This window comes from Narcine bancroftii, chromosome 2 (genome assembly GCF_036971445.1).
Source record: "Narcine bancroftii isolate sNarBan1 chromosome 2, sNarBan1.hap1, whole genome shotgun sequence".
NCBI classification, from domain to species: Eukaryota; Metazoa; Chordata; class Chondrichthyes; order Torpediniformes; family Narcinidae; genus Narcine; species Narcine bancroftii.
This window is the reverse complement of record NC_091470.1, coordinates 337,655,025-337,681,530: the sequence shown is the minus strand read 5'-3', so window position 1 is coordinate 337,681,530 and position 26,506 is coordinate 337,655,025. Positions and strand designations below refer to the sequence as shown.

Genomic DNA, 26,506 nt, shown 5'->3' with positions numbered 1-26,506 from the left:
CAGGTATATCTTCAAAATGAGCAGACCAAGCAAGCAAAAGATTCGTCGAAATTCAGTTGAGTTCTTGAAATTTGGGTTATACCTGCTGTACACGATGAATGTGCACCTTTTAACTATTATGCCAACAGACTTTGACAAATGAATCAATGAAAGCAGGCTGACTTGAAGCTCATTTGAGGGTAAAATATCCTAACCATGTCAATTTGAAATTGGAATATTTTAAATCACTGAAAATAGATAAAAAATCACTTCATTATTCACTTTGCAAACTACAGCCCTGAATCGTACCCTTGAAGCTAGCTATGAAATTTCTCTGCTGATCACAAAACATGGGAAGAATCACATGATTGGCGAGGAACTGATTAAACCCACAATATAGTGTTTCTCAAATCAGTTCTGCAAAAGGATGACCAAGATGTCAGAGCAATGCCATTGAGTAATAGTACTGTCTGCAACAGAATGGATGACGTGGGTCAAGATGTTGAAAAATAGCTTATTGAGAAGTTGAAATCACAAAAGTTCTCAATACATCTGGATGAATCTACCGTATGGAGAGTGTGACTCTGTTATTGGCATATGTGAGATACATTGATCAGGAAATGTTTCAAGAAGAGATGTTTTGTGAATCATTAGTGAAACAACCATTACTGCAGTTGATATCTACAGCAAGCTCAAAAATTATTTGGATGAAAATGAAATACCAAAAGGAAATATTGTATCTTATGCTGCAGATGGGGCACCTGCCATGATAGGTTTTTAAAAAAACAGGATGTTTAAAATTAATGAAGGATGAAAATCCAAACATGTTGGTTGTGCATTGTGTTATCCACCGAGAAAACTTGGTTGCCAAGAAAGTTTCACCTGTTCTACACAAGATACTGCATTCTGTGATCAAGTGTATCAATGCCATCAAAGCTTATGCTAAATGTGAATGTCTATTTAAGCAGTTTTGTGTCAATTAAAAATGCAGAACTTGTGAGATTATTGCTTCACACTGAAGTAAGGTGATTGTCAAAGGGAAATTGCTTCAAAAGGTTTATGGAACTGTTTGATTTCCTCAGCAAATTTTTGAAGGACAAACCTGAAATGAAGTTCTTGCTAATAACAGATGGTGAAGCTTATGTGAGTTACTTGACTGACATTTTTGAGAAACTAAGTACATTGGAAAAAGCAGCTCCATGTAGCAAATATGACGTTGATTGATGCAAAAACAAAGATATTTGAATCCATGATACTTCTAGAATTATGCCAAAGGAATATTTCTGCAAGAAGTTTCAGTCAATTCTATTGGTTGGATAAGTGTGAGGTAACTAATGCTGCTACAAACATCATTGTTGACCATTTGAAAATGTTGGTTACTGACTTCAATGACTTCAGATTTTGTGATTTAAAGGCAATGGATTTTCCCTCTTGGTAAACTCAGCCATTGCTGGTGGACTTATCTGAAGTTCCAGTGGAGTACTAAGAGAAGTTATCTGAGTTGCAACATGATGAATCTGTGAAAACTCTGCTCAAAATTAAAGGAACCATGATGTAGCTGTCTAAATAAATCAAAAAGAAATACCCAAACTCGACTGCTTTAGCAACGGAACTATTGATACATTTTCCATCATCATATTTAGTATAATGTGGCTTCAATGCTGTTAGTGATTTGCTACAAGCTAAGAGAAACTGACTGGATATTACAAAACGTGGAGATTTAAGGTTGAAACTAACAAAATTAGTCCCTCAAATCAAAAAAAATCTGCAGCCAGCGTCAGGGCAAGGTTCCCACTAAAATGACAATTGTGTGTTTGAGATGGTTGGCATTGAATATGAAATTTGTTCCAGTATATTTCCTGACCTTAATTGCATTGAAATACATTTGCAGTAAAAGATTTAATTAAAACTTCTTTAGAATATATAACTTTTTAATGCTAATAGTGGGGCTTTATTTTAAATTAAAGTGGGGTCTAAAGCGCCAGGAAGTCGGGTTACAAACCGGTACGGAGTGTAAGTAGTGTACATTCTCCCCATGTCTGCGAGTGTTTCCTCTGGGTGCTCTGGTTTCCTTCCACCCTACAAAACGTACAAAGGCTGTAGGTCAGTATGGGCTTGAAGGCTGAAAGGGCCTGTTACCAAGGAAACTTCAAGCCCTGGGACTCATCACTCCACTGTGTAATTGTCTAAATTTAATTCTTTTTTGAGCAGAGCAGCTCTTGTACTATGCTATGATGTATCAAGCAATTATGATATTGGTGATGCCCCTGAAGGACATACTGAGCTTCCTTAGTCTTCTAAGAAAGTATTTATTTGCTTGATTGCTGTATCAAAATGCTCAATGCAGTTCAAGTCATTGGTTAGGAACTTGTATCAATCTACTCTTTTCATATCAGTGCTATTGATATCTACGGGTGTGGTCTCTGCCCCTTAACTGAAATAAATTATTTAATTCATTGTAGAGGAATACACTGCCAGGGCTAGGCCCAACCAGTTGTTGAAATGTTAAAACTTATCAGCCCATCTACATTTTCGTCCAATATTATTTATTATTTATATCATTATTTATAGATCCCAGCACTGATCCCGATGTCATCCCACTGGTCACAGGCCTTCTGTCAGAATAGTTCCCCCCCCGCACCCACGATCCTCTGTCCCCTCCAATCAAGACAATTTTGAATCCATTTTAGCAAGCCATTGTACATCTCGTGTCTAAATGTTGTATAACATTCTCTGCCTCTACTTTGTATTCATTTTAATTTTGTTTTTTTTCTGTGTACATTTGTTTTAATCCATTTGTTTCTCTATTAGTGCTATCTTGCTTTTCTACTTTTGCTGTAATATTTTCTTGTCAATGGATGTCTTTTACTCTCAAGGTATTAAATATTCATCATTGATGTAAATTGGAAGTTTATTAGAAAAAAGTGTCATTGAATTCTATCCCAGAGCAGACTCTTGAAAGGCTCAGACACATGGATGCAAGAAAGAGGTTTATGGGTGTGTTAATAGGGAAGGTTTAGTTTGTTGAGTAGGTTTATATAGGTCAGCAAAACATCATGGGATGAAGGGCTGTAAAGTTCTACGCTCAGACACAATTGGAATTGAAGGTTGCTTTATCCATTAACTGCTCTGGCTTAATGTACAGGCAATTCCCAGGTTACAAACCAGTTCTGTTACCTGGGTCTGAACACAAGCTGAATTTGTATGTAATGCAGAATAGGTTTAGCGTGCATGAGGTAACGTTATGCACATGTGCAAATTGGGACATAATGCACCAATTGGAGGCACAGTGCACACGTGCGAATTGGGGCACAATTATGCGCATGCGTGAATTGGGAAGCAGCTCGTTCGTAAGTATGAGTTGTTTGTAACCCGGACATCCGTAACCTGGGGACTGCCTGTATTCATATTGATGTACATTTGAATGGATGATGCCACCATTATCTGAAATTAGTTTTGTCATCACTCTTGAAATTGTCAATGGAGAAACAGTCATGTATACTTGGAGATTAATTAAACTGCATCTATCTGCAACTTCTGTCTGTGACATTAGAAACTCCAATAGTTTATTGGTGTTACTGCTGCTGACCAAGTTAACAATGTATACATGATATCTTCAACATCTCACTCCGGCAGGGCATGGTACCTACCTGTTTCAAACAGGTGTCAATCATACCAGTGCCCAAGAAGATGTAGTAACCTGCCTTGATGACTATCAACCAAGTAGCACTTACATCAACAGTGGTGAAGCACATCAGCTCCTGTCTGAGCAGCGACATGGATCATTCCAGTTTGCCTATCATAGCAACAGGTCCACAGCAGTTGCCATCGCACTGGCTCTACACAAAACGCTGGAACACCTGAACAGGAAAAATGCAAACATCATGATGCTCTTTATAGACAGCAGTTCGGCATTTACCCAATCATCCCCTTGAAACCGTTCAGCAAAATCCAAGACCTGAGACTCAACACCCCACTGTTTAATTGGATTCTGGATTTCCTCAACTCCAGACCACAATCAGTGAAGATTGGTAAGATCATCTCCTCCAACCTCCTTCGGTACCAGAAGACCACAGGGCTGCGTTCTTAGCCCCCTACTCCACTCGTTTGAACCTATGACTATGTGACTTGGTAGTGGGTTGTATAAAGAAAGATGATGAGTTAGCATAAAGGAGAGATATTGAAAACTTGGCTGAATGATGGACCAACAACAACCTTGCACTCAATGTCAGCAAAACTAAGCAGTTGATTGTTGCCTTCAGGAAAGGAAAGCTAGAGGTACACAATCCAGTGATCATTGGGGGATCAGAGATGGAGAGCTTGAGCAAATTTAAGTTTTTGGCAGTCACTATCTCAGACAATCTTTCCTGGATCCAACACTAATGGCATTGTGAAGAAAACACATAATCTACCTCGGAGGTTTGGTATGACACCAGAAACCCTGGCAAATTTCTACAGAGGTGTGGTAGAAAGTGTTTCTTGGCTGCATCATGGTCTGAAATGGGAAGAACAATATCCCTGAGCATAAAGACTTCCAAAAGGTAGTTGACACAGCCCAGGATATCACAGCAAAACCCTCCCCACTATCAAGAACATCTGCAGGAAACGTGGCCGTCAGCAGCAGCAATCATCAAGCGAAATCAGCACATGCTCTGTTCTCGCTGCTGCCATCAGGAAAGAGGTAGAGGGGCCACAAGACCAACCTCATCAGGTTCAAGAACACCTGCTTCCCCTCCACAATTGGACTCCTCAATAACAAGCTCATCAGGAACTCATTTAAGGACTCTTGTACACTTTATTGATTTTATTTTGCTCTCTGTATTGCACAGTCAATTTGTTTACATCTGTTATCTGAATTTCAGTTTTATTTGTTTACAAATGTACAGCTTTTTTTTGCACTACTACTAAGTGGTAATTCTGCCTATAGGAAAAAGAATCTCAGCATTGTATGTGATATCATGTATGTACTCTGACAATAAATCTGAACTCAAATGGAACATTATTCAAATACTTTAAGAGGTGTTCTTTGAAGTTTGGGCATGCATCCATACGAAATATTTTTTACTGGGAAAATATTTAATTTGAAATTTATTTGTCAATGTTTCAGAACAAACATTTGGCAGCACACCTATAAAGAACAGTGCAATTTCGTTCAATGACAACCCTAAATTGCAGTAACAAATGTGATTATGTGGAAAGTTGCTTTTTTGAATAGGATACACAAACTGGAAATGGTTGGAAGCAAAAACTGTCAGGTAAAATTTCTGAAACTCCTTATTTGTTGTGATGGTTGGCATTATTTGCTGGGTTTTTTTTAGTAAAACTGTTGTATTCTTCCATCTGGGAATAGCCTAAGGTGGTGCTGTCAGGATTAGTAACAATTTTTGAGACGTCTGGGTGAGGAATGCGGAATTGATGCAGGCGAGTGGAATTAGTCCAGATGGGAATTATGATTAGTGTAGACATGGTGGGTAGAGCACCTGTTTCAATGCTGATGCAAGAAAAATAGTTGATGGTTGACTTTAAGGAAATTGAGACTACATTACATAATAGCTTAATTGAACCAGTTCAATACCTGCTGTGGATCGATTGTGGTGATAAGCGAATTGCAATGGGTCCAGACCTTTGCTTAGATGTGTGTTGGTTCTGTCCATGACCAACCTCTCAAAGCATTTAATCAGAGTAGATGTTAGTGCTACTGAGTGACAGCGATTGAGGCAGCTCATGCTACTCTTCTTGAGCACTTGGATGATTGATGCCTTTTTTAATATTTAAGTTTAAAAAAAATATTTCTTTATTTCTAACCCTGAAAAGAGAGGATAAAAGGAGAGAAAAAAAAACCAAAACCCCTTCCTCGAAGCAAGGTTAAAAGTTGACATGTATGAATCAAGTGATACCAACTTGGAGAAGGACAACACAGTGCCAAAATTCTATAACAACACCAAATCTTAACTATGATAATAGTCCATAATTGGGCCCCATGTCTTTTGGAACATAACATTTAAATTCTTGATAGCATATCTAATTTTTAGTAGAGTGAAACAAGCCATAATACCTCTTAGCCATCTTTCCACTTAATCAAAATTCACGTCTGGCTATCAATGACGTAAAAGGTAAAAATTCAGCTTTGAATTGAAGTCCATAATTCATCAACATCTTGAAGTAATCTAAAAAGAGCAATTAAAGGGCAAGGTTCCAATTTTAACTTAAGAATTACCGAAAATGTTTGAAAAACATTTTTTTCAAAATTCTTCTAAGGCAGGTGCAGAACATATGAACTGTAGAAGCGTCACCTTGAGGAATTGTGTCTGAATAGAAATGAGGTAGTTTAAATTTAGACATATGTACTCTATGTACCACTTTAAATTGCAGTAAACAATACCATGCATAAAAGGAAGTAGTGTTAATCAAAATGGAGCCCCAAACCTCAATGGACAATGAAAGATTCAAATCCTGCTCATAGGTGTTCTTGATTTTAACTAGGGGGGATAGTCTTGGATCAGCCCAATTATTATAAAGAAGAGATATTAAGCTTTTATGGGAAGATTGTAGATCAAAAAATGTCAGAACAGTTGCCTCAGAGATTCTAGGAAAATCCAGGATCTGAGGTTGAACAACATGTCTGATTTGTAAATATATTAAAACATTGAAGATTAAAAGGTTTTGATTGTTGTAGATTAGTCAGAATTGAAGCAGTAGGACATAAATATAATAATTTAATCCATTTAATAAAACACGGCCCAAAGTTAAATTTTTCCAGGTTTGCAAATAGATAACCCCACTTCACCTGATCAAAAGCTTTCTCTGCTTCTAAAGAAAGAACACAGGAGTGTTCAAGTTGAACTCCTGTTCAAGAGACAGGAGTGAGGGATGATACCCCTTGCAAGAAGGTGGGAACCTCTGACAGCAGCAATAAGAGGTTGAAAATTCACTGAGTAAGCATAGATTTTCAGATAGTATAAAGGATAAAAAAGTAAGAGAATAATTAGATTCTAATCACTAAAAGGCATTGATAAGAGGAAGTGTCTTAATAGAGCAACCTCGATCCTCAAGGACCTTCAACACCCAGGTGATGCCTTCTTCACAGGGCTACCATTGAGAAGGAGGTACTGGAGCCTGAAGACTAACACCCAGTGGCACAAGGACAGCTTCTTCCTCTCTCCCATCAGATTTCTAAATCGATTATGAACCATACACTACCTCACTTTTTCTTATATTTGTACTAATTTATTAATGTTTTAAATAGAATTTATAGCAATATTTGCACTATAATACTACTGCAAATTGACAAATTGATAAATTCTGATTCAATGGGTCTTTCTGGTTGAACAAATATTGTTCTTTTGTGAGTGCATTTGTAATTTATTTACATCTCTGGTCATGTGAATTTTCTATTTCTTGTATTCTATACTTCCTACCAAAACAAAGGATTGTGGGATGGACCTAGTGGATTATATTGGGGGGGTCTTCTATGAATTTGTTTACTGATTTGTGGTCCCAACAAATAGCAAGCATTTTTAATACCAACTCAGCACATGGTAAATTGGATATTATGAATTGTAGCCCTTGCACTTGGCAAATTTGAATTTCATTCTCTGGATTCCTTCTGAGTAATTGCAATTGGAAGCTAGAAAGCAAGGAAAGTTCATGCTGCTGCTATGTCATTTTAATTTAATTTAGTGACATAGCACAGTAATATTTTTAAAATAAGTGCTTCATAACAAATCATATAAAAGCTTTAATTTGCTTTAATTATTACATTTCAGGACATTTTCAAATGCTTTTATCTGGTAAGAAGACGGTTCTTCAAAAAAAAAAGTATTTTTTTGATTATTTGGAAATATGGTGGGTACTGGGAACAGGCCACCAGTGAAAGTGGAAGGATATTGCTGAGGGAGATAACCTATCTAGGCCAGGCAGCAGCAAGACCAATAGGACAGTGGTCAGTTCTGAGTCTCAGGAGCAAAGGGTGAAGTCAGATAGAGTGACAGTCATAGGGGACTTTATTGTCAGGGTGTAGATATGAGATTCTGTGGCTGCAACAGGGTCATGTGTTGCCTCCTGGGTCCAGGGTATCTCTGAGTGGGTGCAATATATTCTTAACAGAGAGGGAGAGCAGTCAGAGATTGTGGTTCAGATTGTTCCAATAGCATCAGCAGGAGTGGAGTAGAAGTTCTGCAAAGTAATTTTGGGGAGTTACAAAAGAGACTGAAGAGCAGAACTTCCGCGGTTGTTATCTTCAGGACTACTCCCAGTGCCACAAGTGAGGGAAGGTCAGAACAAGAAGATGGTGCAGGCTGATGAGATGGAGCAGAATTTCTTCAATCATTAGAACCTTTTCTGGGGAAGGGGTGACCTGAACAAGTAAGATGGTGGCCCCTGAACTTGAGGGGGACCAATATCCTGGAAGGGAGGTTTGCTCATGCTGGTGTCAGAGAGTGGGTGGAGGGGGTGCTGGGAACCTAAGTGAAGAGGCAAAGAGGAAGATGCTATTGGCACACAAATAGGGGCAGCTGGTGGGGAGTTTATTGGAAGAACTGGCAAGTAGGACAAAAGTGCAGCAGAGTCAAATAATGGGAAAACTATTATATTTAAATGCCTGTAGCATTAGAAATAAAGTGCATGAGCTTGTAGTACAGCTACACTCTGGCAGGTATGGTGTCGTGGCTAAAGGATGGATGTCATGGGAGCTAAGTGTCCAAGGATACGCAGTATATTCAAAGGATAGGCAAGTAAGCAAAGGGGTTGGTGTGGTTCTCTTGGTAAGGAAAAAGTTTAAATTATTGGAAAGAGATGACCTAGGATAAGAAAATGAATCATTGTGGGTCCAGTTAAGAAATGGCAAGGGTAAAAAGACACTACAGGAATGAGCTGCTTAACATCCACAATATGTTATGTGAAAGTGGGTGTTATGCGATGTGGACACTGTGCAAACACCATATTATGCTTGGCAAATCGAGATAGGAGACTGTAGTGTACCTGTGAACTTTTGATTTGCAAGTAGGATCAGTGGGGGGGGGGGTCTGACACAGGGCTGTGGGATCAGTGTGGGGAGAGAGCAGGCCAGAGGGATCAGTGTGGGGGCGAGAGCGGCCCAGTGGGATCAGTGTGGGGGCGAGAGCGGCCCAGTGGGATCAGTGTGGGGGCGAGAGCGGCCCAGTGGGATCAGTGTGGGGGCGAGAGCGGCCCAGTGGGATCAGTGTGGGGGCGAGAGCGGCCCAGTGGGATCAGTGTGGGGGCGAGAGCGGCCCAGTGGGATCAGTGTGGGGGCGAGAGCGGCCCAGTGGGATCAGTGTGGGGGCGAGAGCGGCCCAGTGGGATCAGTGTGGGGGCGAGAGCGGCCCAGTGGGATCAGTGTGGGGGCGAGAGCGGCCCAGTGGGATCAGTGTGGGGGCGAGAGCGGCCCAGTGGGATCAGTGTGGGGGCGAGAGCGGCCCAGTGGGATCAGTGTGGGGGCGAGAGCGGCCCAGTGGGATCAGTGTGGGGGCGAGAGCGGCCCAGTGGGATCAGTGTGGGGGCGAGAGCGGCCCAGTGGGATCAGTGTGGGGGCGAGAGCGGCCCAGTGGGATCAGTGTGGGGGCGAGAGCGGCCCAGTGGGATCAGTGTGGGGGCGAGAGCGGCCCAGTGGGATCAGTGTGGGGGCGAGAGCGGCCCAGTGGGATCAGTGTGGGGGCGAGAGCGGCCCAGTGGGATCAGTGTGGGGGCGAGAGCGGCCCAGTGGGATCAGTGTGGGGGCGAGAGCGGCCCAGTGGGATCAGTGTGGGGGCGAGAGCGGCCCAGTGGGATCAGTGTGGGGGCGAGAGCGGCCCAGTGGGATCAGTGTGGGGGCGAGAGCGGCCCAGTGGGATCAGTGTGGGGGCGAGAGCGGCCCAGTGGGATCAGTGTGGGGGCGAGAGCGGCCCAGTGGGATCAGTGTGGGGGCGAGAGCGGCCCAGTGGGATCAGTGTGGGGGCGAGAGCGGCCCAGTGGGATCAGTGTGGGGGCGAGAGCGGCCCAGTGGGATCAGTGTGGGGGCGAGAGCGGCCCAGTGGGATCAGTGTGGGGGCGAGAGCGGCCCAGTGGGATCAGTGTGGGGGCGAGAGCGGCCCAGTGGGATCAGTGTGGGGGCGAGAGCGGCCCAGTGGGATCAGTGTGGGGGCGAGAGCGGCCCAGTGGGATCAGTGTGGGGGCGAGAGCGGCCCAGTGGGATCAGTGTGGGGGCGAGAGCGGCCCAGTGGGATCAGTGTGGGGGCGAGAGCGGCCCAGTGGGATCAGTGTGGGGGCGAGAGCGGCCCAGTGGGATCAGTGTGGGGGCGAGAGCGGCCCAGTGGGATCAGTGTGGGGGCGAGAGCGGCCCAGTGGGATCAGTGTGGGGGCGAGAGCGGCCCAGTGGGATCAGTGTGGGGGCGAGAGCGGCCCAGTGGGATCAGTGTGGGGGCGAGAGCGGCCCAGTGGGATCAGTGTGGGGGCGAGAGCGGCCCAGTGGGATCAGTGTGGGGGCGAGAGCGGCCCAGTGGGATCAGTGTGGGGGCGAGAGCGGCCCAGTGGGATCAGTGTGGGGGCGAGAGCGGCCCAGTGGGATCAGTGTGGGGGCGAGAGCGGCCCAGTGGGATCAGTGTGGGGGCGAGAGCGGCCCAGTGGGATCAGTGTGGGGGCGAGAGCGGCCCAGTGGGATCAGTGTGGGGGCGAGAGCGGCCCAGTGGGATCAGTGTGGGGGCGAGAGCGGCCCAGTGGGATCAGTGTGGCCCAGTGGGATCAGTGTGGCCCAGTGGGATCAGTGTGGCCCAGTGGGATCAGTGTGGCCCAGTGGGATCAGTGTGGCCCAGTGGGATCAGTGTGGCCCAGTGGGATCAGTGTGGCCCAGTGGGATCAGTGTGGCCCAGTGGGATCAGTGTGGCCCAGTGGGATCAGTGTGGCCCAGTGGGATCAGTGTGGCCCAGTGGGATCAGTGTGGCCCAGTGGGATCAGTGTGGCCCAGTGGGATCAGTGTGGCCCAGTGGCATCAGTGTGGCCCAGTGGCATCAGTGTGGCCCAGTGGCATCAGTGTGGCCCAGTGGCATCAGTGTGGCCCAGTGGCATCAGTGTGGCCCAGTGGCATCAGTGTGGCCCAGTGGCATCAGTGTGGCCCAGTGGCATCAGTGTGGCCCAGTGGCATCAGTGTGGCCCAGTGGCATCAGTGTGGCCCAGTGGCATCAGTGTGGCCCAGTGGCATCAGTGTGGCCCAGTGGCATCAGTGTGGCCCAGTGGCATCAGTGTGGCCCAGTGGCATCAGTGGGGGGGCGAGAGCGGCCCAGTGGGATCAGTGGGGGGGCGAGAGCGGCCCAGTGGGATCAGTGGGGGGGCGAGAGCGGCCCAGTGGGATCAGTGGGGGGGCGAGAGCGGCCCAGTGGGATCAGTGGGGGGGCGAGAGCGGCCCAGTGGGATCAGTGGGGGGGCGAGAGCGGCCCAGTGGGATCAGTGGGGGGGCGAGAGCGGCCCAGTGGGATCAGTGGGGGGGCGAGAGCGGCCCAGTGGGATCAGTGGGGGGGCGAGAGCGGCCCAGTGGGATCAGTGGGGGGGCGAGAGCGGCCCAGTGGGATCAGTGGGGGGGCGAGAGCGGCCCAGTGGGATCAGTGGGGGGGCGAGAGCGGCCCAGTGGGATCAGTGGGGGGGCGAGAGCGGCCCAGTGGGATCAGTGGGGGGGCGAGAGCGGCCCAGTGGGATCAGTGGGGGGGCGAGAGCGGCCCAGTGGGATCAGTGGGGGGGCGAGAGCGGCCCAGTGGGATCAGTGGGGGGGCGAGAGCGGCCCAGTGGGATCAGTGGGGGGGCGAGAGCGGCCCAGTGGGATCAGTGGGGGGGCGAGAGCGGCCCAGTGGGATCAGTGGGGGGGCGAGAGCGGCCCAGTGGGATCAGTGGGGGGGCGAGAGCGGCCCAGTGGGATCAGTGGGGGGGCGAGAGCGGCCCAGTGGGATCAGTGGGGGGGCGAGAGCGGCCCAGTGGGATCAGTGGGGGGGCGAGAGCGGCCCAGTGGGATCAGTGGGGGGGCGAGAGCGGCCCAGTGGGATCAGTGGGGGGGCGAGAGCGGCCCAGTGGGATCAGTGGGGGGGCGAGAGCGGCCCAGTGGGATCAGTGGGGGGGCGAGAGCGGCCCAGTGGGATCAGTGGGGGGGCGAGAGCGGCCCAGTGGGATCAGTGGGGGGGCGAGAGCGGCCCAGTGGGATCAGTGGGGGGGCGAGAGCGGCCCAGTGGGATCAGTGGGGGGGCGAGAGCGGCCCAGTGGGATCAGTGGGGGGGCGAGAGCGGCCCAGTGGGATCAGTGGGGGGGCGAGAGCGGCCCAGTGGGATCAGTGGGGGGGCGAGAGCGGCCCAGTGGGATCAGTGGGGGGGCGAGAGCGGCCCAGTGGGATCAGTGGGGGGGCGAGAGCGGCCCAGTGGGATCAGTGGGGGGGCGAGAGCGGCCCAGTGGGATCAGTGGGGGGGCGAGAGCGGCCCAGTGGGATCAGTGGGGGGGCGAGAGCGGCCCAGTGGGATCAGTGGGGGGGCGAGAGCGGCCCAGTGGGATCAGTGGGGGGGCGAGAGCGGCCCAGTGGGATCAGTGGGGGGGCGAGAGCGGCCCAGTGGGATCAGTGGGGGGGCGAGAGCGGCCCAGTGGGATCAGTGGGGGGGCGAGAGCGGCCCAGTGGGATCAGTGGGGGGGCGAGAGCGGCCCAGTGGGATCAGTGGGGGGGCGAGAGCGGCCCAGTGGGATCAGTGGGGGGGCGAGAGCGGCCCAGTGGGATCAGTGGGGGGGCGAGAGCGGCCCAGTGGGATCAGTGGGGGGGCGAGAGCGGCCCAGTGGGATCAGTGGGGGGGCGAGAGCGGCCCAGTGGGATCAGTGGGGGGGCGAGAGCGGCCCAGTGGGATCAGTGGGGGGGCGAGAGCGGCCCAGTGGGATCAGTGGGGGGGCGAGAGCGGCCCAGTGGGATCAGTGGGGGGGCGAGAGCGGCCCAGTGGGATCAGTGGGGGGGCGAGAGCGGCCCAGTGGGATCAGTGGGGGGGCGAGAGCGGCCCAGTGGGATCAGTGGGGGGGCGAGAGCGGCCCAGTGGGATCAGTGGGGGGGCGAGAGCGGCCCAGTGGGATCAGTGGGGGGGCGAGAGCGGCCCAGTGGGATCAGTGGGGGGGCGAGAGCGGCCCAGTGGGATCAGTGGGGGGGCGAGAGCGGCCCAGTGGGATCAGTGGGGGGGCGAGAGCGGCCCAGTGGGATCAGTGGGGGGGCGAGAGCGGCCCAGTGGGATCAGTGGGGGGGCGAGAGCGGCCCAGTGGGATCAGTGTGGGTTTCCAGTATACAATTTCCTACAGCTAGCGATTGCTTTTTCTAAATTGCTGCAGACTTGCTCGTGGTAACTGAATAATTATGGGACCATGAGTGTATATATACGGTCAGATGTTAAGCAGTGCATTCCTGTATTAGCAATTATATGCAGACTTCCAAACAATACCTGGGATGTGGACAACAAATTATAACAGCAAAAAAAGGCATGTCAGAAGGGCAACATTATGATAATCATTTTAACATGCAAGTAGATTGGGAAAACCAGGTTGGGACTGGATCTTGAGAGAATTTGTAAAAAGCCTACGAAATGGCTTTTTAGAGCAGCTGGTTGGTGAGTCCACTAGGGAACCAGCTGTACTGGATTGGGTGTTGTGTAATGCACCAGAGGTGATTGGAGAGTTTAGACTTTAGGGTAAAGGAATCATTAGGGAGCAGTGATCATTTGCGATTGAATAAGGCAAAACTAAAGTCAGAAGCGTTATTTCAGCGAGTAAAGGGAATAACATGGTATGACGGAGGAACTTGCCAAATTACTGTATATAGTCATGTAATTGACATTTACATGGGTCAAACCTTTGACCTCCTGATTTAGTTTTGTCATTCAGGCATCAGGAGCTCAGATGGCCGGGACCTGGTGGTAGTGTGGGTGGGCAGGCGGCTGGGGCATCGGGAGTTGGTACGTATGGGCAGTAGATGGGAAGGGGCATTAGTAAGGAAGATAGTAGAACAGCAATGGATGAAGCTTCTGCAAGAAATGAGGAAGGTGCAAAATAAATACACAGAAAAAGAAATATTTGGAATGAAAAACTGGCTGATGAGGGAAGTCAAAGCCGACATAAAAGCAAAAGAGAGGTCATACAAGGAAACAAAAATTAATGTGAAGATATAGGATTGGGAAGTTTTTAAAAACTTGCAGGTTAATGAAAAAATTAATATGGATGAAAAGATGAAGTTTGAGAGTAGGCTAGCAAATAATATGAAAGGTTATAAAGAACTTCAAGTATGTCAAGAGTGAAAGAGATGAAAATAGAATATAATTAGAAACAGAAGTTGGAGAAAAAATAGAAAACAAGGAGATGGCAGAAAAACTAAATTGAGTATTTTGCATCAGTCTTCACTGTTGAAGGCATTAGCAAAGGGCTAGATGTTGAAAGATATTTGGGAAGTGAATGCAGATACTATTCCAAGGGAGAACCTGCTCAGAAAGCTGAATGGTCTCAGGTTAGATAAGTATCCTGGATCAGATTGATTGCTCCCTTGGGTTCTGAAAGTAGCAGCAGTAGAGATTGTAGAGTCATTTGTAATGATCTTTCAGGAATCGATAGATACAGGGCTGTGTTCTTAGTCCCCTGCTCTACTCACTTTACACGCATGACTGTGTAGCTTGGTACGACAATAACACCATCTATAAATTTGTCGACAATACCATGGTAGTGGGTTGTATTAAGGATAGAGGATGGAGACTGAGAACTTGGCTGAATGCAACAACCTTGCACTCAATGTCACCAAAACTAAGGAGCTGATTGTTGACTTCAGGAAAGGAAAGCCAGAGGTATACAATCCAGTGATCATTGGGGGATCAGAGGTGGAAAGGGTGAACAAATAAGTTCTTGGAAGTCACTATCTCAGAGGATCTTCCTGGACCCAACGCACCAATGGCATTGTGAAGAAAGCACATCAGCGCCTCTACTTCCTCAGGAGTTTGTTGAAGTTTATTATGACACCAGAAACCCTGGTAAATTTCTAGACATGTGGTGGAAAGTATGCTGATTAACTGCATCATGGTCTCGTATGGGAACACCAATACCCCTGAGCACAAAGCCCTCCAAAATGTAGTGGGCACAGCCAGGACATCACAGGCAAAATCCTTCTTACTATTGAGTACATCTGCAGGGAACACTGCCCTCCGAGGGCAGCAGCAATCATCAAAGATCCTCACCACTCAGCATACACACTGTTCTCGCTGCTGCCATCAGGAAAGAGGTACAGGTGCCATAAGACTTGCACCACCAGTTTAGGAACAGCTGCTACCCCTCCACCATCAGACTCCTCAACAACAAACTCAAACAGACTCATTTGAGGACTCTTGTGCACTTCGTTGTTTTTTTTATCTTGGTATTCCACAGCCAGTTTGTTTTATTTATCTGTTTCATTTATTTGTTTACATGTTTACGCTGCATACAGTTTTTTTTGCATGACCGTTTAGTGGTAATTCTTCTTCACCCGTAGGAAAAAGGAATCTCAGGGTTGGATATAATGTCGACAATAAACGCTGACAATAAATCTGAAATTTTGGTATGGTCCCAGAGGAGTAGAAAATTACAAATGTCACCCCACTATCCAAGAAGTGAGAGGGGAGGCAGAGAGGAAATTATAGACCCATTAGCTTCACATCAGTGGTTGGGAAGATATTTGGAGTCGATTGTGAGGGATACAGTTATTTGGAGGCACATGAAAAGATCAGCCAAAGCCAGCAGGTTTCTTTGAGGGAAAATTTTGATTGATAAACCTATTGGCATTCTTTGAAGAAGTGACATGCAGGCTAGATAAAGGAGATCCAGTGCATGTGGTGTATTTGGATTTTCCGATGGCCTTTAACAAGGTGCTCTACACAAGGCCTTTAACAAGGTGCTCTACACAAGGCCTTTAACAAGGTGCTCTACACAAGGCCTTTAACAAGGTGCTCTACACAAGGCTTTTTAACAAGGTAAGACCCCATAGTACAGTGTTGGCTGATTGGCAGGAAGCAGAGAGTTGGGTTGGCTGCCAATTGCTGTATTCCAAAAGGGTTGGTGTTGGGGCTGCTCTTTTCATGTTGAACATTAATATTTTAGATTATGGTATGAATGGATTTGTGGCAAATTTGCAGGTGAGACTCAGATAGGTGAAGGACCAGGTAATGTTGAGGAAATGGAGGCTGCAGGACTTAAACTGATTAGGAGAATAGATAGAGAAGTAGCAAATGAAATATAATGTCAAAGTGTTCAGTCATGCACTTTGATAGAAAAATAAACTGGCAAACTTTTTTTATAAAATGGGGAGAAAATTGAAAATACGCAGATGCAAAGGCACCTGGGAGTCCTTGTGCTCTATATCCTGAAGGTAAACTTGCATGTGGCAAAGAAGCTAAATGCAATGCTGGCATTCATTTCCAGAGGAATCAAATGTCAGAGCAGGGATGTGATGTTGAGACTTGATAAGGCGCTGTTGAGACTTGGAATAATATGAGCAGTTTTGTGCTCATTTAAGGGAGGATGTGCTAATGTTAGAGAAGATGCAGAGGAGGCTCACAAAAATGAAAGGTTTATAGGAAGAGATTTTGACAGCTCTTGGCCTGCACTCAACAGCATTCAGGAAAAATGAAATATTTTGAATGTTGAAAGGCATCGACAGAGCAGATGTAGAAAAGTTTCTTCCCACGGTGGGAGATACTAGGACGAGGGCAAAAGATGGTGGCGCTGGTGTAGACCCGCGGGAACGGTGGTCTTTCTTTGAAATCCGGTGACCGTGGGGTCTACGCCCAAGGGGGTGGCACCTATTAATTGCCAGCAGCCACGAGGGGCTGCAGATTCTGTCAAAGTGGAGAACTGGAACAGGGCACCAGAGGACAGGAAGACTAACTAACCCCTGTCTGAGAAGGAGAAGCAGAAAAGACGACCCATGGGACCATGACCATGGAGGTGGACTAGTGAGGGGCTGCTGGTGACTCGAGGCGAAGAACCCACAGAAGCTGCAGGCTGAGACTGCTGTCGGGAGACTCGCACCAGGCTGCGGACTGCTGGAGACTGCCTCGAACTGCCTGAGGGGTACCAGGTAGCTGAACCGGGATGCAAGAAGGTGCTAAAGGGTCCCTGTCAGAGGCTTGGGTTGCCTGTCTTTTGGACTGGACTCTGGGTGGCTGGAGGCAAATCTATGGACACGGTGACTCTGGGGGGGACCCTCTTTCGCTTCTCTGTAAGAAACTTAAAAGACACCTAGGCAATTTCTGCCAGTGGCAAATCTGTCTTGCATCAGGCAAAAGGACACTGTTTTATTACTATGACAGTAAATTGAATCTTGAACAAATTCAGGATTGATGGGTGTCTGCTGAGAACAGAGGAATTTCTTCAACCAGAGGAGTGTAAATCTGTGGCATTTGTTGCCACAGGTGGTTCTGGAAGGCATGTCATTTCAAAGCAGAAATTCATAGTTTCTTGATTAGCCAAAAGTTATGGGAAGAATGCTGGGCATTGGGGCTGAGTGGGAAAGTGGATCAGTTCATGATTAACTGGCAGAGCAGATTTGATGGGCTGAATAGCTTATTTCTGCTCCTATGTCTTGAGGTCTTGCGCAAATAGAATAGGAATCTTTAAAAGTAAGAGCCTTCAAGAAAAACCACAGGGATGTGCAGATAACAGAATTGTTGTTTCATTTGGGTATCGTGTTCAGCATGGATTGAGCGCCGAGTGATTTTGGTTTTTTCCCCGTCATACAAAGCTAGTTCTTAACCGAACTACGTTGAATTACAGATATGACCTCTATAGATAACCACGCTCCTTCAGTCTCTCTTGATCAAGCCTAATTCTAAGAGGTTCACTATAACACCTAAGTTTCTCTAAAAAAAAGTTTTAAACTCTTTATTTCACTCTTGAGAGAAGCAGCATTCATCAAGGATCCACACCATCCAGCACACAACACACTCTGTTCTCACTGCTGCCATCAGCAAAGAGGTATAGGTTTCCATAAGCCTCGCACCACCAGGTTCAGGAACAGCTGCTACCCCTCCACCATCAGACTCTTCAACAACAAACTCGATCAGGGACTCATTTAAGGCCACTGGTGCACTTTTTTGTTTTTATTTAATTTGCTGTATTGCACAGTCAGCTTGTTTACATTCATTATCTGTTTACAGTTCTTTATTTGTTAACATGTATACGCTATTTACAGTTTTTATTTTGCACTTCCAATAAGTAGTAATTCTGTCTCACTTGCAGAAAAAAATTTAGGTTGATTGTGAGGTCATGTATGTAGTCTGACAATAAATCTGAAGTCCTCTGCCTCTCTTCCTTTTGTACCACTTTTTTTTTTGCCTAGACTATAGTATTGCCTTGTGTCTTGAGTGTCAGGTTTGTTCAATTTCTGTGAGGTGCCTTGAGACCTTTTGTTGCAGGCATCGTATACATATAGTTTCATTGCTGCAATTAATTAATAGGGGCAATGTATTCAAGTGACTAGGGGTGGTGCTTGGGCTTGCAATATCTGAGTAATTGTAGCATATCTCAATCAGCTGGAGAAAGTTTGTAGATTAAGTAGCAGAAGTGAGAGAAGGCCTTGATGAAGGGTTCCAACCTGATGTGTCGATTGTTCTTTTTCTTCCTACTGAGTTCCTCCTGCGGGTGCTTTTTTTCCTCCCAGTTCCACCATTTCAGTATCTTGTGTCTCCATATCTGAGCTATTGGAGCTCAACAAGGAATATGAAGTAAGGTATGGTAGCAGTAATCAAACTTGTCAGTACATTTAATGTCTAATGCTGCTGCTTTGAAACTCTTCTTAAAAGATGAGTGTTTTGATTCTTGGGCTCGTACACAGGATTGTGTTTGGGGATGAAGCATGAACCCCCTTTCACTGTATTTGCATTCAATGATGGAAAGAAGATTTGGCAGTAGTTTAGATTGCAATCTCGGAAAAATTTTATGTAAATTGTGGTTGTTTACACTGCACCCCTTAAGTGTGTTAGTCTTGGTGCTTTTACGTGTAGCAACGTGGCATCCATCATCAGCTGGATGTCGAATTCATGAGGTGAGTTTTGTGGTGCGATTTTAAACTGCAGTCTTCTCCCGAAATGTAGTCAGGGTCCTGCAGGATAAATCGCGGTACAGGAATTCACTAAAAATTCCTGCACTTTTCTTTTCAGATTGACCATGTAATGGCAAATTTTATTGATTGTGCTGTTATTTGAAAACTTGATTGCAATGACCACTGTCTTTAAAATTTAAATTTTAAAAATTTAAACATATAGCACGGTAACAGACCATTTCGGCCCACAAGTCCGTGCTGCCCAATTTACACCCAATTAACCTATATCCCCAGTATGTTTCGAATGGTGGGAGGAAACTGGAGCCCATGGTGAAAACTCGTGCAGACACGAAGAGAACATATGAATTCCTTACAGACATCATGGGATTTGAACCCTGGTCCTGATCACTGTAATGCATTACTTTTAACTGCTACGCCAACCGTACCACCCCTGGTATGGAGTTTTGTGTGAAATTTTAAGATATTGCATTATCTGTACATTTTCACAACATTTCATTTAATTGTACTGTTTTAGTCATCACAACATTTTAAAATTAGGTAGAGAACCCTTTTCACTAGCTAAGTTTCTAAATTCTATTTGAAACTACAGTACAACTCCGATTATTTGAAATGGACGGGACCGGGCTAAGTCATACAATGTTTAAACCACAATAGTCAACAAGGCAAGACCTTTTAAGAATTGGCACTTACCCACTTTTACTCCCTTGGAGGCTGCCTGGGCCGGTGCAACACTCGCTGGTGAATCACAGGCTCCTGTCTCCCCGGTCACCGGAGCTCCAGACCCCAACGCCAGAGTCCTGACTCCGAATTCTCCCCTGCTGGGTCTACTACCCATATACTCTGGGGGATCTGGTGTGCGTTTGTTGTAGTAGGCCAAGGGGAGGGTTCGGAGTTGGCGTCAGGAACACTGTGATGGAAAGGGGAGGGGAGGGAACGCCACAGAGCCTGAGGTCCAGCTCCTGCCCAAAAAGCAGCTCTCCTTGATGACGCTGGGACAAAGTATTCTGCTGACAGCTTGCAGCTGGGTGACCCCCATGGTACGCAGTTTAATAGGGAGAGTTGGAGAGAAAAGTTAATAGGGGAAGGTAAAGAAGAAAATGGAAAGAGAAAGGAGGAGTTACCTGAAATGAGGACAGTCGTTCTAATTTCTTGTTGAAGGTTTTGAGTGGATTTTTTTTCAACTTGAGGTAAGTTTGGCTCAAAAAAATTTCAGATAAATGAAGATTTCTGATTTGTTTTGCATATCCTAATTTATCTGAATTTTCTTTAAAAATTCAGATAAATGAGGATTTTGGAGAATCCAATTTCAGATAATCGGAGTTGTACTGTAGATGTTTATTGTGTCATTGGCTTTTGGAGCAGTCATATATATTTCTTCATTTGATGGCGTCATTAAGTGCATGGTGTCAATTATGAATGCATTTCTCGTAATTTAAGGAAGGTGAAAGGTCAAAATTAATTGAATCACAAATAATAATTAAAGCAGTAGATGTTTTTACGGAAGCAGGCAATAGTTGATACAGTTACACAGCAGGTCAGTGAATGTCAGAGGGAAGTTGATGCTTCCAACGTGATCACTCTTTCAATATTGTCTGAGAAACTGATTTGTTGTGATGAAATATTTGTGCACTTGCGTAATTTTAATTGTGGTTTGTGTCAGAAGCACAGTGGAGCAAAATAACTTGCCTGGAGCTTCTCTAGTGTATATAATTGAAGGTAGAAGTAAACCTGGGTTTAAATCGTACTTTTTTTCTGTCTTCATTATGTCTGTACTCAAGATGAGGGTTTCAATTCTAGGTTTTCTGAAGTGTCTTTAAAATTGAACATGCCCAACTCCCCTTGCTTTCTGTAGGGTTAACTCTCTCCATAATTCCTTGGTCCATTTGCCCCTGACCTTTCTCCTTTTAGCAGTCCTACATATACTGTATTTGTGCATCTCCATTGGTACCATCTAGGGACCTTAACGGTCAACAGTCATTCCAGGTGAGGCAGAGATTCACATGCATCCTCTCCAGACATGTTTGTTGCATTTACTGTCACTGGTTTGATCAGCAGAAGTAGACATTTGAAACAAGCGTTTTCTTCATGCTCTTGTCACAGAAAAATAATTACGAAACAGACAGAAAGGGATTTGAGGATAGGCTCCTGGGAGAAATCTGCAACATCCCATTGACTCCTAAGAAAACCTTTCCATTTACACTCAAAATGGAGGAGTATTACAGGTAACCATGGTGTCCACAGAATTCTGTGTTTTATCCCCAATTTTATTTAAGAGTTTATGCTGGATATCAGAGCATTTCTATTTGCCCAATAATTTTCCTCTTTCCCCACTTTCCCATCAGCTGCCCCTTTCAAACTTGCATCCCAGTAAATCGGCCATTCAGTGTCCCGGGCTAGGAATGGAGGTTTGGCCTTTTCCACTTGACCACTCCTAACTGGGACACTGAACACTTTCACACTTGCAAGGGTTTATCCCCAGGGTTTGGTCTGTTCTACCATTAATAGGAAGTGCCTGCAATGCAATTGCCCATTTCACACTTGCTTGATCTCAATGCCGGCATCTGCAGACACCAGGGATTGTACTAGGGGTCGAGGTCGACAATCCCTGGCGTGAGATGACGTCATCTTATGCCGATGTTGAGCAGATTTTGCTTTCGCACTTGCCACTAAAGGCCGATTGGTGTTGGATTCCTGGGATAATTGGCAAGTGTGAAAGGGGCACCAGATTCTACCACGTACATACTAGGGGCAATTTGCAGTGGCCTTAATCCTTGGAGGATAGTCACAGGGAGTGTATGCATACCACAGATGGCACTGGAGGTCAGGGTTTAACATGGGTTGTTGAAGCTGTGAGGCAGCAGCTCTTCTAGTTCCTGTCACTGCGCTGCCCTGTGAATTAAAAACGCCATACAAGGACCTGCAATAACCATACTTTGTACTGCCAGGAATGTGTTGCAGGCTATTCGTCCATCCTAATCCTCATGTATCATGAAATGTGCTGTAAAAATAGTCTTCTGTGCAGAAATCTATTGATAGAAAAATTCTGTTGCAGATATGCAATCCTATCAATGTCAGCTGTTGGGGATTCTGCAGGTGGGTGTTAATTTTGATACAATTTTGTTGAACCAGATACACTTAAATTGAGGAAAGCAGCTGAAGGTCAACTGCTTCTTTGGCACTTTTTTTTAATGCATTAAAAAAATTATAGAAATGTTCAGCCATTTAGACAGAATAATTACTTTGAATATTTTATTAAAGCTTGCTATTTTCTGATCTCTTATTTTAACATTTCATGATAGCAAGATATTGTAGTCTGAGGGTGGCCATCCAGTTTCAGTCATGGCAAAAAAAGTTGTCATTCAGTCTTGAAATAAAATTCTTGAGAATTAATTCAAATACCATTGTAAATTTGAAAATTATAATCGTTTTTGATTTATTTGGGAATAACATTGATGTAAATTGAATATATGTTTGAAGAGTATTTAACCACTCTAATGAAGATTCTCTGTGGAAAGCTCGTCTGAAGTGAAAAGGCTGAAAAGTGCAAACGACACAGTTAGTCGAGCATTAAATGCTTAGAAGGAGTTGGAGAACTCCTTTACTCTGAATTGTGGCATATAATGTTTTTATGCCACCTGACTGTGTACCTCTTTATTTAATTTTTCATTTCATTTGGAAGGAGTCACTTCTGAACCTCAGCCCAAATTTTTGTCTGGATTACAAGGTGGGAGAGGACATGAACCCGAAACCCTGCAAGTCCTCCCAAAGTTATATGTCTGTTCTCATTATTTTAATTGTGTGTTCAATACAATTTCCTGTATGTAAGATATATAGATAATGCTTGCTTGCTGAATATATTTTTTACTGATCAGTTACGCCATTGATGCAATTGTAGCAGTAGAATGTGGCTCTATTGCATCCTTTTAAAATATTTTAAGAATTTTAAAACCACATCAATGTATACACATTTGATGTGTGTGTGCATGTAACCACCCCTGCCTCCTTCCCTCCTTCCCTCCCCCTCAGAATATACCAAAGGAAAAAAAATTAGAAAAAGAAAGTATGGAGAATGTCAAGAAAACAAATAATTAACCAATACTAAATGTGGAGTTGGGGGTTACCAACAGGATGGGCTTTCAGAGAGTCCACTAAATTTTTAAACTAACATTGTGAATATGGGTTCCATATTTTCCTAAAAATTGATATTTATTACGTAAATTATGTTATCTTCTCAAGTGGAACATAGCTACGAAGTTCAGTATGCTATCTCTCCATCCCTAAATCTGAATTTGATTTCCAAGCAATGGTTATGCACTTCCTAGAAAGAGGTAAAGCAACTTGTAAAAATTCAAATTGATACATAGTTGACCTCAATTGGGGGGCGTGGCAAGATGGCGTAGAGTCTAGACGTGTAATCTCGACCTCTCTGGCCGGACTTTTAAGTACCCGTTTTTAACTCTTTGTTTTCAAGTTTAAACTTTTTAAATTTTAGTTTAAAGTATTATGGAACAGTTATGGCCATTAATGGTAAAAAGATTAAACCTCAAGTGCAGAAGAAATTACATTTTCGGAGTGTTGAAGATTTAGGGCCTAAACAGCTTGCTTCAGCCTCAGGTTTAAGATTGCCTGTGGGAGCTGTAAAAAAAAAGACTACTACTCACCAAGAGAAGGACATCACTGGAATTACTCGTTCTCAGGAGGAAGATGTGTGTTCCCAAGAAGTGGATCCTGATTCTGGCAGCCTGCCAACTTTAACAGAGGGAGCACGCAGGAAGATGACTCCATTGTTTGAAACCACTCAGGCAATATTCCAACCTGAAGAGATCTATTTCATCCGTGAGTTGTTGAAACAACAGCGAGTTGTGGGGGGAGACCAGCGTCGACCCCCTGAAGAAGTCGGGGTGCCGTTGCTGGGAGATCAGACCCACAGTAAGACTGTTAAAACGCCTGTTGTTGAGCTGCAGCAGGAGCTGCAGTTACCTGGTTCTGCACTACGTTAGAGAAAGCAGGGCTGAGTCTTTCTGAATTACAATTTAACCTGTTAAATGCTCTCACTCAGCCTATAATGCAAGAACTGGCTCAAATGAAAGATAGTATGAGGTCAGAATTCTCTACAGTTAAAGCATGTGTGGAAGCATCTTCTGAAGATTTTAAAAAATTTCAGTCTGCTTTTTTGGAATGTAAACAGCAAATGGCCTCTAATACAGAAAAAGTGTTGAAGGTTGAAAAATCTGTTATAAAATTGCAAGAACCTGAGAAGGAGTTAGAGAGGAAAATAGACTATTTGGAGAATCAAAGTAGAAGCAATAATGTGAAAATTGTTAGTTTGCCAGAAGGTAAGGAAGGACAAGATCCTCTTCATATTTTTTAAAGAATGGATTCCACAAGTATTGGGACAAGAATTTTTCTCTGGAGGCTTGGTATTGGAAAGAGCTCATAGAGCTTTAAGAAGAGCACCTCTACCTGGTCAACCACCAAGACCTGTGATAATTCGATGATTGAGTTATTTGGACAGAGAAGCAATACTCTGTCTAGCAGTGCAAAATGCGAGACAACGACAGGCTCCGTTAATGATTCAGAATAGTAGAGTTTTTTTAAATCCAGATTTGAGACAAGGGGTTATTCAGCGTCGGCGTCGATTTAATCCAGTTAAAGAAGTTTGGTGGCGTAAAGGTTATGTCTACTTTTCGCTATCCGGCAGTGGTGAAGGTGATCTATGGAAAATTTCAATCTTGGTTTTTTGAGAATGATCGTGAAGCAATGACTTTTGCTGATTCATTGCCAGATGCAAGAGGACAAAGACGTAGTCCACCATTGTCTCCTAAAGAAAAATCTGGTTGTTCTAGAAATGGAAAAAATGGGAATGGAAAGAGTCCAACTTCTCTGGAAATGGGGTCTCTGAGTTTGGAATCTCTTGGATGAATAGAAGAATTTACTTATTCTTACTTTATTTTATATGTCTTTATGATATTTTGATGTTATTCTTTGTTTGGCTGGGGAGAGAGAGATTGGCTCCAGGTTCTGTTAGTCATGAGCCACTGGTGGGTGATCCACACCCAAGTTTTATTTAGGGGTTACTACATTTTTGTAGTTTTTTTGGGGGGGGGTTCTTTCTTTTTTGATTTTATTTTAAATTATTATTTTTATTTTATTTAGTCTTTAATTTGTGGTTTTTCTTTCTCCTATTGGAGGGCCTATTTATATTGCTTTGAGTTTTTATATAATGATATTATTAGTTCTTAGTAATATCAGTAGATAGTTGAGGTCTGCTACTTTTAATGTTCGAGGTTTAAACAGTCCAATTAAGCGTAAGCACATTTTGGTGTATATTAAGAAAATGAAAATTAATGTTGCTTAATCTTTTTGGAAGAAAGTTCAATTATTTCTAGAATACTTATATAAGATTAAAATACCTTTAGATCCGACAGTATTTTTATTGGGTAGTTTGCAACCTCTGAAAGTTTTGGGATTAGATAAGTTTCAACTTCCTTTTGTATATTTACCTTTATCTGTAGCAAAAAAATGTATTGCTAGTACGTGGAAAGATACGAATATGATTGATATTAATAGATGGCATAATGAGATGAAATATTGTTTAATAATGGAAAAAATTATGTGTGTTTCGTGTGATAACTATATTTTCTTTATTAATAAGTGGTTGTTATATTCAGAATATTTACATTTTGATTTACATTGATTAGATCTTAATTTTTATGCTTAATTTTTTCTTTATTTGTTTTCTCTTTATGGCTCTCCTTAGGAGAGTTGGCTGAAGGGGGGATTGCTTTTTTTTCTCTCTTTTTATATATATATATATATATAAAATAAAATGTTCATGTTTCTGGTTTATTGTTATATATGTTACTTATTATCTGTACTCTGAATGAATAAATAAAGTTTAAAAAAAATAGTTGAGCTCAATTTAGGTCTGATCACTTTAATATTACCCAATAAAAATAACATCAGATCCTGTGGGAGTTTAGCCCCTATTATTTTCCCAAAAAAATTCTCTACTTCTAACCAGAAAGACTTAACCCTAGGACACTTCCAAGTAGAATGCAAAGGGAAGCTGATTTCCTGACCACATCTAAAACATAAATCTGATAATGTTGGGTTCAAATTTTTGAAAGTTAAATATAATTGATGCAAAAAAATTGTATTGAACCAATCTATACCTAACATTAGTAATTTGTCACTTTTTTTTCTTTACCCTATTGCATCCAATCATCTTCATCAATTTTTTAATTTAAATCAACTTCCTATCTTAATCTAGATTTATGCATTCCTAATTTAGGAGCTTCTTTTTGAAGTAGCTTATACATCACCAAAATAAATTTATTCAGGCTGCCCTTACAAATCAATAATTCTAATTCATTCTCTCTAGGTAATATCAAATTAGGACCTAATTTATCAACTAAGAAAATCTTAACTTGATAATAACAAAAAAAGGTATTATTTGGG

General features: G+C 44.2%; 1 protein-coding gene across 1 annotated transcript in view; it reads left to right on the top strand.

Moving 5' to 3' along the window:
- The first annotated feature begins 10 nt into the window (after positions 1-10).
- Positions 11-26,506, top strand: part of LOC138755715 (serine/threonine-protein kinase OSR1-like) — a 114,222-nt gene continuing 87,726 nt past the window's right edge. The window contains exons 1-2 of the mRNA XM_069922172.1: positions 11-55; positions 22,098-22,138. Of these exons, the coding sequence (XP_069778273.1) occupies positions 22,100-22,138 (39 nt within the window). The 5' untranslated portion in view covers positions 11-55; positions 22,098-22,099. The remainder of the gene's footprint in view (positions 56-22,097; positions 22,139-26,506) is intronic.